The 12,210-nt window shown below is 45.7% G+C and overlaps 1 protein-coding gene across 1 annotated transcript; it reads left to right on the top strand.

Moving 5' to 3' along the window:
* The first annotated feature begins 1,664 nt into the window (after positions 1 to 1,664).
* On the top strand, positions 1,665 to 7,916 carry LOC109882424 (hepatocyte nuclear factor 6-like). The gene is made up of 2 exons (XM_031831291.1): positions 1,665 to 3,185; positions 6,322 to 7,916. The coding sequence occupies exons 1-2, from the start codon at positions 2,042 to 2,044 to the stop codon at positions 6,684 to 6,686; spliced, it is 1,509 nt and encodes a 502-aa protein (XP_031687151.1). The 5' UTR covers positions 1,665 to 2,041; the 3' UTR covers positions 6,687 to 7,916.
* Positions 7,917 to 12,210: the final 4,294 nt, after the last annotated feature.

The following is a 12,210-nucleotide window of genomic DNA, read 5'->3' on the forward strand; positions in this document are numbered from 1 at the left end:
GTAAGTTATCAATAGGCCTATGTCGAAACTCTGCCCAGTCCTTACCGTTGGAAAGCATCTCGTTGTTCATTAAGTGTATTTGTTTCTGGGCAAACGTCAAGTCCCCACACGCCACTGACGTTGACTTCCTATTAGAGACCATTTAACTTTTACGTTTCTCTTCTTTAACTTGTTCAACTGAACGGTGTCCTGTTGTTCTTGACCCTGACAGATGCCGCGGTGTGTGTGTGTGTGTGTATGTGTGTGTGTGTGTGTGTGTGTGTGTGTGTGTGTGTGTGTGTGTGTGTGTGTGTGTGTGTGTGTGTGTGTGTGTGTGTGTGTGTGTGTGTGTGTGTGTGTGTGTGTGTGTGTGTGTGTGTGTGTGTGTGTGTGTGTGTGTGTGTGTGTGTGTGAAGTTAATCTGTACGAGCAGCTGTTAACATGAGGAGTCTTGAAGCGTCACCTTTGACATGTGGCCCGGGCTGGCCACTGGCCGCAGCAAGCTGTCGCCTGCCTGACCGCGTGTAAAGGACGCCTTGAACCCCCCGCCTCGAATTTACAATGTTTGAAATTGTATTGTAATGGTGTAGGCCTACTCAATGTGTGAAGGAAATAAAATGACGCAATAAAACATAAAACATATTTGTCATTCCATTTTTTCTCAATTAATTACAAACATTAGTACGTATTATTATCATGAGAGATGTAATGTTGACGTAATCATAGGCTTATTCATGAATGAATACTTTTCTTCACTGTGATCAAGTTCATACACACACACACACACACACACACACACACACACACACTCCGCGTATCGATGGGGGCACGCGTGGACACACTTAGCCTACACACACTCCCATGCACGGCCGGCAGGTTCGTTAATCTTAATGGTTTAACAATAGAGACATCTGTTCATCTTTTTATTTCTAAAGAGAGAGAAGTACAGCTTAATTTGTTACTTCAAACCGACATATGGAATGGTTTTCATTCGGACTGGAGTTGAAAGATTGCTACAATAATCCTCCATTAGGGGACTTTTAGCTTTATCATATAAAAATAGAGAAACAGCATGATGACATTTGGTTCAAGATAGGTGGTGATTATGAAGGACACGTGTGTGAATATAAGGTTTTGAATACTGCATGCACACTGTCATGGTCTAATCACACACGCACACGCACCTCATTGACGAGTGGAGAATGAACCCGGAAGTTCACTTCATTTGTTCTGCATGACATGTTAAGGAGGCTCCAGAACCATGTTGGATCAATAGGTTTTTATTTGTGTTGAAATACAATAGGCTCTATAAGCTCCATTGAACGAGTAAATTATAACCTAGTAAATAATATTAATGAATTTGTGATGTAATTATTTAATTCCAATGGGTGTGTGAGAGGGGGGGTTTATAACCAGCAGGTATCTTTATACCTCTGTTGTAACTTCCTTAATAACTGACGTCAGAGCAGTGTGTGTGTGTGTGTGTGTGTGTGCGTGTGTGTGTGTGTGTGTGTGTGTGTGTGTGTGTGTGTGTGTGTGTGTGTGTGTGTGTGTGTGTGTGTGTGTGTGTGTGTGTGTGTGTGTGTGTGTGTGTGTGTTTGTGTGTGTGTGGTGGGAGGGGATGGAAGGTCGCCCGTGCGCATGTGTGTATGTTCGGGATCCGCAACCGTGAAACAGAGGTGTGGAGAAACCGAGCAGCACGAGAAAAGCCACGGAGAGAGAGATGGCGCAGGACCCGACCGGAGCGCAAGGACAGGCGGGGGGGCTCGAGACACAACCCGGAGGAAGCAAAAAATAAAATGTAGTATCAATAAAACGAGTCTAAAAAGGGAAATAAAAATATATAATCGGAGGAAAGAAAATAATCAACAAAGACAAGAGGAAGAAAAACACCAGCCATAAAAAGGATAGAAAAAACGTCCATCAACCAGGATTCAGGAGACAGAACAAACCACCACAACAAACCAACAGACTGGGAGGGAACTTTCCCGCCGTGAGGACTCTGGACTGTTCTGTGGACATCCATCCCTCTCCCAGATCACATAGATGGTCGCCAAGCATTATGAACGCGCAACTGTCCATGGAGAGCCTCGGCGACCCGAGCCATGAGTCTGTGGCCGGTCCAGGAGAGCTGCTAGTCGGTCACAGCCCACACCCCCGCCCGGGTGGGGGCCGAGGGCTGGCGCACCGCTCCATGGGCATGACGAGCCTGCTAGACGGGGGAGAATACCACTCCCATCACGGACACAACACTGGACACCCCGGTCATCACCTGCACCCTGCCATGAGTATGTGCGAGACCCCCCCTGGAATGAGCGCAAGCACCTACACCACCCTCACACCTCTCCAGCCTCCCCTACCCCCCATCTCCACTGTTGCAGACAAGTTCTCTCATCATCACCATCATCATCATCATCCACACCACCACCATCCTCATCATCCTCACAATCATCATCAGCGACTCCCTGGTAATGTCACCGGCAGCTTTACGTTTATGAGGGACGAAAGGGGGCTGGCGCCGATCAACAACCTCTACTCCCCATACCACCACAAAGACGCCCCTGGGATGGGACAGAGCCTCTCCCCACTGTCTGGCTCTGGCCTGGCCGGCCTACACAGTTCCCAGGCCGGCCTGCCTCCCTATGCCCACCCCGGGGTCTCAGCCTCCATGCCGGGGGAGAAGATGCAGTTGACTCCCGGTGGGTTCGAGGCTCATCACCCCACCATGCTGGCCAGACACGCCGACCAGCACCTCACCTCCTCGGGGAACATGCTCCATATAAACGGCCTCCATCACCACCACCCCCATGCCCACCTCGGAGCCTCGGGGCACGTCCTGGGCCACGGGAACCCCCGGGACAACAACACCCAGAGCCACGCCTCAGGGCCCGGGGTTCAAGTCCACGGGGTTGGTGGTGGTGGCGGTACCGACGACAATTCGTCGGGTCAAATGGAAGAAGTAAACACCAAAGAAGTAGCGCAGAGGATCACCACAGAGCTGAAGCGTTACTCCATCCCCCAGGCTATCTTCGCCCAGAGGGTGTTGTGTCGGTCCCAGGGAACACTGTCAGACCTGCTCCGGAACCCCAAGCCCTGGTCCAAACTCAAGTCCGGCCGGGAGACCTTCCGCCGGATGTGGAAGTGGCTGCAGGAGCCTGAGTTCACACGCATGAGCGCGCTCAGGCTCGCAGGTGAGCGAACTCTCGGTAATACCTACTTCCTTTTTATTTCTCTTTCTCTCTCCCTTTACTCTTTATCCATAGGGGGTATTTAAGATTGTTTGGTGCTCGTCATTGGAACAGTAGGCCTATTGTCTGCAGCTGTCTTGAATCTGACAGTGGAGTAGCCAGTGGTATGACAGAACTGAAACCTCCCTCTGGAATTCCCTGCAGTTGAATCCATCATTGTCTTTGTTGAAATCTCTGTCTCTTGGCTTTTTCCATTCTATAAGATAAGGGCCCTATTCACGCGCGCGCGTGTGTGTGTGCGTGTGTGTGTGTGGGGGGGGGGGGGGGTGTTGGTTAGGTGATCTGGGACCCGAATGAGCTTATTTTGCACAACTCATGAGCCTTTTGTTGTTCCCAACAGAGTCCACGCGAGTCCATGTAAACAGAGTCCACGCGCGGGAGAATGAGAATCACGTTTAAAAAAACTATTTTTACATCATGAAAATATTAATTTGCTGCCAGTACATGTAGTAACATCCTCAAGCTGTGCATTTCAGGGCTGAGGGATGGAACATCTGCGGAAAATAGTATAACAGAATAACAATATAATATAATAGAAGATAATACAATATTTTCCAGGATCAATATGACCATTATTTGAAATCTTGAGGAAAGCTTATGGAAGCTGTGTCTTTGGCTGCGTTGACGCACTTATTGTGTTTCAGTGAGTGTGTTTTTGTTTTGGAGCTAAACTCGTTAGGAGGCGTGACGCGGGGTTGACTCTGGGTTTGTGGTAATTAACTGATAGATGGCTCTCTATTAATTTGTCCCCGAGGACCCGAGTCAATCCGCCTGAACCGTTCTAGCGGACACACGGAGCCACGCAGTCGCCAGCATACAAAGGAATTGCTTTATGTCTAATCAATGACGCGCTGAGGCGGATGGGTTTTTGGCTTGTGAAAAGTGTGAGGCGGTACGCTGCTGAAAGTGTGTTAAATCGCCATTGATTATTTGCAGCGTGTGTGTCATTAACAGTCTTGCATAGCAAACCATATATATACCATATCATTTTACATGTTATTGTTTTTGTGACTTTTCCCGGAATTGTTTTCAGTGAATTCATGAATGTTAGGCAGTACGCCTGTGCTGTTCTATTTAGCCCTGACATGCGTTTATAAAAGTAAAAAGTAAAATAACATATTTTTCATTAGGCTTAAAACACAATAAGCCTAATGAAAAATATGCTATTTTACTTTTTACTTTTATAAACGCATGTCAGGGCTAAATAGAACAGCACAGGCGTACTGCCTAACATTCTTTTTGAGTGGGGGGATTATTTTGCCAGTGTCTCCCTCTTCATTCTATTTGAGCCTAATTTCACTTCCATAAAACCTCAACCACAATATATGTAGCTATTGCATCCATGCACATTTATATTTTATTTCTCCCTAATGAAAGTATATACATATTTTTCTTTTTATAACTTCGACCTGAATCATAAAGGCTTCGTTGTGAAATACCTCTCCTAATATTAATAACGTTTCAGATTCTGGAAATGTCTGTAAACAGGAAAAGGAAGCCGCCAGAACATATATCGATCGGTTCTCGGGTGAAATGTGTGTGTGATCGGCCTACTAAGAACTAAAATAGAAGATTGATATTGATTATTGAAATGTGGCTTATTCCATTTCCCCATGTTACATCATGTATGCCTGGCGGTTTTCTCGTGTCACCGAGGCCTATGCCTGCCGGTAGACTAGACCTACTCATATCATTAACCTATTTAATATTGAATTGATAGATATTTTTTCACGAATTGGAAATGCAACGTATTACATGTGAAGTGGGTTTAAAATAATCGAGGATAATGCAGAAAACGCATTTCCGTTGTGGTCCTCTGCTTTTGGCACGATGTTGTTGAGAAGTTGCGTGTATACTTGTAAATTCTAGACCTATACACTCCCTCTCACACTCATCAATTAACCTAATAATTAACCTAATAATTAACCTAATAATTAACCTAATATTCATTTTGCAGCAAATGCATAAAAATGTGTTTTCTTAAAGTAATTGTAAAAGTTAAGGCCTGATATTGCACCTGTCGATAATTTATCTCAAGCGTTGATTCTGACATTATCATTTTGATCGTTAGAAATTCGATCAACTTTAAGCATATTATACTGAGTGAATCGGCTCTTGTATTCGGAAAAGGGGCTAATCATATATTTTATTTATTTATTTTAAACATACACAAAACACACACATACACCGCTGCTGCTGGTACACGAGTGTGTGTAGTCACGCCATTGCTAGGCTACCTCAGTGTGGAGTTATCTGCTTAATGATTGTCAGACGGGCAGAGCTGTGTGTGTGTGTGTGTGGTGGGGGGGCAAGGGTGATAACGAGCCTGGGAAAGCTCCCAACCTGTCCGACTACCTGTCTGTCAGCTCCGCGCGGTGGCTGCTGGGGTGTCACTGTGGCCTTCAGCACGTTGATTTATAGCGCAGCAGATAGGATAAAGCTTCACACACAGACAAACAGAGCAGATAGGATGCCAACTCAACTCCACACGGAGCGGTAGCTCTCTGTTAATGGTTATCTAGGGGTGTCTCTACCTAACTAGGCTAATACTGCTGCTATCACAGAACACACACAGACCTTTCTGTGATTAGTTAATTTCATATACTCGAATATCACACATTAACAACACGCACCTGGCATGCAGATCCATCTTGCTTGTTTTGCATACATTTGTAAGATGGTAGTGAAATACCCTTGGTCCAGGAAAAGATGGTCTAAGATCTATATTAAATAATCTATCTGGGACAGTGACTGTCAAACCGATGTCCTCCAGCTAAGTAGAATGAATGGCTTTTGGTCGAATTCAGCGCTGCTACAGCTGTTTGACAGCTCACTACTGCCCTCTATCGGTAAAGTCTCGATATGCAGGGAGAAGCCTACTTACCGTGTGCTTCAGCACCACGGTCAGCGGCAATTGTTTTCAGCTGTGAGCTCCGATGTAGGTTATTATGAGGCTACCCGTGTATGTGTGTTATATTCCACGGTATAGATGATTGTGTGCTGTAGCCTATTGTTGTTATACAGTGTTGTATACTGTGTTCATGTTGTTATGATGTAGTTTGTTATAACATATCTCTTTCTCTCCCATCCTTAGCGTGTAAGCGCAAGGAGCAGGACCATGGCCACTGTAAAGTTGGTGGTGACCGTGGCGGCAGCGATGGCAGCAGCGGCGGAAACCACAGCGGCAGCAACCACAGCGGTAATGGTGGTCACTCCAAGAAGCCTCGGCTGGTGTTTACCGACGTACAGAGAAGAACCCTCCACGCCATCTTCAAGGAGAACAAGCGTCCGTCCAAGGAGCTTCAGATCACCATCAGCCAGCAGCTTGGCCTGGAGCTGACCACCGTCTCAAATTTCTTCATGAACGCACGCCGACGCAGCCTCGACAAGTGGCTCGACGACAACGGAGGCTCCTCCCACTCCGCTAATTCCTCCGTCTCCACCTGCAGCAAAGCCTGAGGAGGAGGGACTGGAGGGGGAGAGCGGGCACAGTTTTGAGTTGATTTAACTTCGAAAAAATAAGTTGCCACGCTGATTTACAATTTTGAATTATGTCATCTCAGGTAATCAAGTGTTGAGTTGACTACATTTTATATTAGATATGGTGTTAAAGTTTTTAGTTAGCGTGGAGACTTATTTTTTTCTAGTTCGAAGCAGTCAAGATTTTTTACTGTGTATGGGGAGACAGACTGACAGACTCAACCTCGGTGGAAAAGCTTTACAATGTAGAAACCAGGAGAAACTAAGGAAAATACCTATAAACAGCGTTTTGACCTTAAAGCCTGTACTATAACACTGCTATTTATAGTGTCCAAAGAAAAAAACAAACCAAAGACTTGTTTTGTCCTGCTTTAAAAACTCTGTTTTGACATTTTACCCAATCACTGATCTCACAGCTTTAATACCTCCTGCCCACTGTCCTTATCTTTGATCTGACTGGTCGGTTTGAGGGAGGGCCTCTGGATGGACATTTAATCAGCCTATCAGCTGTGTGGGTTCTGACCAGTGGACGGAGATCCTGTGGGACGGGTCAATCAGCTTTGAGGAGGAATCTTACAGGTGCCACTGGAATGTTCAGCAGCCGTTTGGATTGGTCAGAGTATCTGTCCGTCAGGTCAAACAGACATTTGATTGGTCACAGTTTTCTGTCCGTCAGTAAACCCCAGACACTCCAGGTAGAAGCTGCCATAAACTGATCTAGGTTCAGATTACCTTGCCCCCAATCCTATCAGTAACCATTACAAGGATGAAATAAATATTGTTTCTGACCTGGGATCAGTGATTAGGGGCGACTTCTACCTCCTGCACTGGAAGAGCAGACAGGGGAGGGGGGAAATCGCCCCAGTAGGAGCTGCTAACCATGACCCATAACCCCTGACCCATTCCGTAGTGCTTTCTTCCTGTACTGTTGAAACAGTAAAAATGAAAACCAAAGCTTTCTCCACTCCAGGGCAGGTAGCCTAGACTGTATGCAGTTATAATACCAAATCACTTTGACAGAATCACAGCAACAAGTACAACCAAAGAATAATGTCTTATATTTTGTAGCTGATGTTGTAAAGAGTATTTTTAAAGACCTGAGTGTGACTGTTAACACTCTCCTCTCCTCCTAACCCTCCATCTCTCCTATCTTCCTCTCTCTCCATCTCTCCTCTCCTCCTAACCCTCCATCTCTCCTATCTTCCTCTCTCTCCATCTCTCCTCTCCTCCTAACCCTCCATCTCTCCTATCTTCCTCTCTCTCCATCTCTCCTCTCCTCCTAACCCTCCATCTCTCCTATCTTCCTCTCTCTCCATCTCTCCTCTCCTCCTAACCCTCCATCTCTCCTATCTTCCTCTCTCTCCATCTCTCCTATCTTCCTCTCTCTCCATCTCTCCTCTCCTCCTAACCCTCCATCTCTCCTATCTTCCTCTCTCTCCATCTCTCCTATCTTCCTAACCCTCCATCTCTCCTATCTTCCTCTCTCTCCATCTCTCCTCTCCTCCTAACCCTCCATCTCTCCTATCTTCCTCTCTCTCCATCTCTCCTCTCCTCCTAACCCTCCATCTCTCCTATCTTCCTCTCTCTCCATCTCTCCTATCTTCCTCTCTCTCCATCTCTCCTATCTTCCTCTCTCTCCATCTCTCCTATCTTCCTCTCTCTCCATCTCTCCTATCTTCCTCTCTCTCCATCTCTCCTCTCCTCCTAACCCTCCATCTCTCCTATCTTCCTCTCTCTCCATCTCTCCTATCTTCCTCTCTCTCCATCTCTCCTATCTTCCTCTCTCTCCATCTCTCCTATCTTCCTCTCTCTCCATCTCTCCTATCTTCCTCTCTCTCCATCTCTCCTATCTTCCTCTCTCTCCATCTCTCCTCTCCTCCTAACCCTCCATCTCTCCTATCTTCCTCTCTCTCCATCTCTCCTATCTTCCTAACCCTCCATCTCTCCTATCTTCCTCTCTCTCCATCTCTCCTCTCCTCCTAACCCTCCATCTCTCCTATCTTCCTCTCTCTCCATCTCTCCTCTCCTCCTAACCCTCCATCTCTCCTATCTTCCTCTCTCTCCATCTCTCCTATCTTCCTCTCTCTCCATCTCTCCTATCTTCCTCTCTCTCCATCTCTCCTATCTTCCTCTCTCTCCATCTCTCCTATCTTCCTCTCTCTCCATCTCTCCTATCTTCCTCTCTCTCCATCTCTCCTCTCCTCCTAACCCTCCATCTCTCCTATCTTCCTCTCTCTCCATCTCTCCTATCTTCCTCTCTCTCCATCTCTCCTATCTTCCTCTCTCTCCATCTCTCCTATCTTCCTCTCTCTCCATCTCTCCTCTCCTCCTCTCTCTCCATCTCTCCTCTCCTCCTAACCCTCCATCTCTCCTATCTTCCTCTCTCTCCATCTCTCCTCTCCTCCTCTCTCTCCATCTCTCCTCTCCTCCTAACCCTCCATCTCTCCTATCTTCCTCTCTCTCCATCTCTCCTCTCCTCCTAACCCTCCATCTCTCCTCTCCTCCTAACCCTCCATCTCTCCTCTCCTCCTAACCCTCCATCTCTCCTATCTTCCTCTCTCTCCATCTCTCCTCTCCTCCTAACCCTCCATCTCTCCTATCTTCCTCTCTCTCCATCTCTCCTCTCCTCCTAACCCTCCATCTCTCCTCTCCTCCTAACCCTCCATCTCTCCTCTCCTCCTAACCCTCCATCTCTCAGTGGTAGAAAAAGGATCCAATTATCATACTTTAAAAAAGTAAAGATACCTTCATAGAAAAGGACGAGTAAAAATGAAAAGTCACCCAGTAAAATACTACTTGAGTAAAAGTCTAAAAGTATTTTGTTTTTAAATATACTTAAGTATCAAAAGTAAATGGAATTGCTAAAATATGTGAAAGTGAAAGTAGAAATCATTTCAAATTCCTTATATTAAGCAAACCGGACGGCATCATTTCCTATTTTTTTTATTTACGGATAGCCAGGGGCACACTGCAACACTCAGACATCATTTACAGATAGCCAGGGGCACACTGCAACACTCAGACATCATTTACAGATAGCCAGGGGCACACTGCAACACTCAGACATCATTTACAGATAGCCAGGGGCACACTGCAACACTCAGACATCATTTACAGATAGCCAGGGGCACACTGCAACACTCAGACATCATTTACAGATAGCCAGGGGCACACTGCAACACTCAGACATTATTTACAGATAGCCAGGGGCACACTGCAACACTCAGACATCATTTACAGATAGCCAGGGGCACACTGCAACACTCAGACATCATTTACAGATAGCCAGGGGCACACTGCAACACTCAGACATCATTTACAGATAGCCAGGGGCACACTGCAACACTCAGACATCATTTACAATTAGCCAGGGGCACACTGCAACACTCAGACATCATTTACAGATAGCCAGGGGCACACTGCAACACTCAGACATCATTTACAGATAGCCAGGGGCACACTGCAACACTCAGACATCATTTACAGATAGCCAGGGGCACACTGCAACACTCAGACATCATTTACAGATAGCCAGGGGCACACTGCAACACTCAGACATCATTTACAGATAGCCAGGGGCACACTGCAACACTCAGACATCATTTACAGATAGCCAGGGGCACACTGCAACACTCAGACATCATTTACAGATAGCCAGGGGCACACTGCAACACTCAGACATCATTTACAAACAAAGCATGTGTGTTTTATGAGTCCACTAAATCAGAGGGAGTAGGGATGACCGGGGATATGCTCATTATAAGTGCGGGAATTGAACCATTTTCCTGTCCTGATAAGCATTCAAAATGTAATGAGTACATGTGGGTGTCAGGGAAGATATTGGAGTAAAAAGTACATTATTTTCTTTAGGAATGTATTGATGTAAAAGTAGAAGTTGTCAAAAATATAAATAGTAAGGTAAAGTACAGATACCCCAAAACACAACTTTAAAGTAGTACTTTAAAGTATGTTTACTTAAGCACTTTACAACACTACCATTTCTCCTCCTCTCATCCTCTCCCAGTATCTCTCCTCTCCCTCCATTTCTCTACTCCATCATGCCGGTTCATCTCTCCTCCTCTCCCTCTATCTCACCTCAGTGGGTATAGATGGATGCTATGCACGTCAGCACCAGGAAGAAAGCACTACAGTGGCTTGCTTTCCCAAAGTATGAGTCAAATTGTGTGGAGTTTACGGTCTAAGGGCTTGGTTCGCTCCTTTGCTCCTCTCCATGTCTGGGGTACCAGTCTATGGGCTGGGAGTGGGGGTCAGAGTGGGGGTATCTCTGCCTCTGTCTGTGGGTTACTGTAGCTCCTCTCCATGTTAATGAGTATTATATTAAATGAAGCAAAGCCAAGCGAGAGCTGCTTCCTCACGTCGAACAGAAAACAACAAAGAAGAGGATAAAGAAATCTCTAAATGTGTTAAGACCTTTTCTAGTGTGAACCAAAGATGCTACCTCACTCAATTTCCATTTGTGATTTCTATCACTTTGATGATACCAAAGATAACCAAAGATTTTGTCATTGCACGGCCGACATGAGTGATGTGGATAGAAGGTTTACTGTATTTCCTTATCCTTACCCCCTCCTCTCCTCTCATCCTCCTCCCATCACCCTGCCCTGCTTGGTCTCTCAACATCTCTGCTCTCTACTTATAAAGCTATAGGTAGACATGATACTGAAGCTGTAGACTATGTTACCAAAACAACGAAGATATTGACAACACTCTACACATACATATTAACAATGTTCTAGAATGAAATGTTGACAACATTTGAGAATGATATGTTGACAAAATTCTAGAATGATGTTGACAACGTTTTAGACAGAGGTTGACAACGTTCGAGAATGACATGTTGACAAGGTTCTAGAATGTTGACAACATTGTTGACAGACATGTTTACAACGTTCTAGAATGATATGTTGACAACATTGAACGTTCTAAAATTACATGTTGACACCATTCTATACAGACATGTTGACAACCTCTCTAAAACTCCCAGGACGAGTGCCTTGCTTGAACCAAAGTGTTAAACCACTGTTGACCTTTTACTCTTTGAATACCTCAGCCTGTAGAGACAGGCCACTACTGAAGACTAAAGGAATATCTCTCACTCTCTCCGTCCTTATCGCTCTCTCTCTCTCGCTCTCTCTCTTTCTCTCGCTCTCTCTCACAAGTGGTGCTTTCGCCAGCTCAACCATGCAATGAAAACATACCAAAGGAATTTCTGATCTCCACTCCTGCTGATATACCAAAGCTCTTCTTCTTCTTCTTCTGTCTCCCCTGCCCCCTTCCCTCCCACTCTCCTCCCATCCTCTCTCCTCCCCTTTGAAGGAAGGCCCAGCACTCTGGCCGTGTTTGTCTCTGAATACCTCATAGTGAGAACTCTGTGGTTCTGTGGAGAGAGATTGTCAAAGTGGGTCAGGCAGAACTCAACTAGTTTGGTAACTAATGTTGTTATTGTTACTTCTTTTAAAATGATTTATGGTTCTTATTTATT

The sequence above is a fragment of the Oncorhynchus kisutch genome, linkage group LG8, assembly GCF_002021735.2.
Source record: "Oncorhynchus kisutch isolate 150728-3 linkage group LG8, Okis_V2, whole genome shotgun sequence".
Taxonomy (NCBI): Eukaryota; Metazoa; Chordata; class Actinopteri; order Salmoniformes; family Salmonidae; genus Oncorhynchus; species Oncorhynchus kisutch.

Coding starts and splice junctions, on each gene's coding strand:
- LOC109882424 (XM_031831291.1), top strand. CDS start 2,042: ATGAACGCGCAACTGTCCATGGAGAGCCTCGGCGACCCGAGCCATGAG. Junction 3,186..6,321: donor CGCAGGTGAGCGAACTCTCG/GTAATACCTACT, acceptor TCCCATCCTTAG/CGTGTAAGCGCAAGGAGCAG.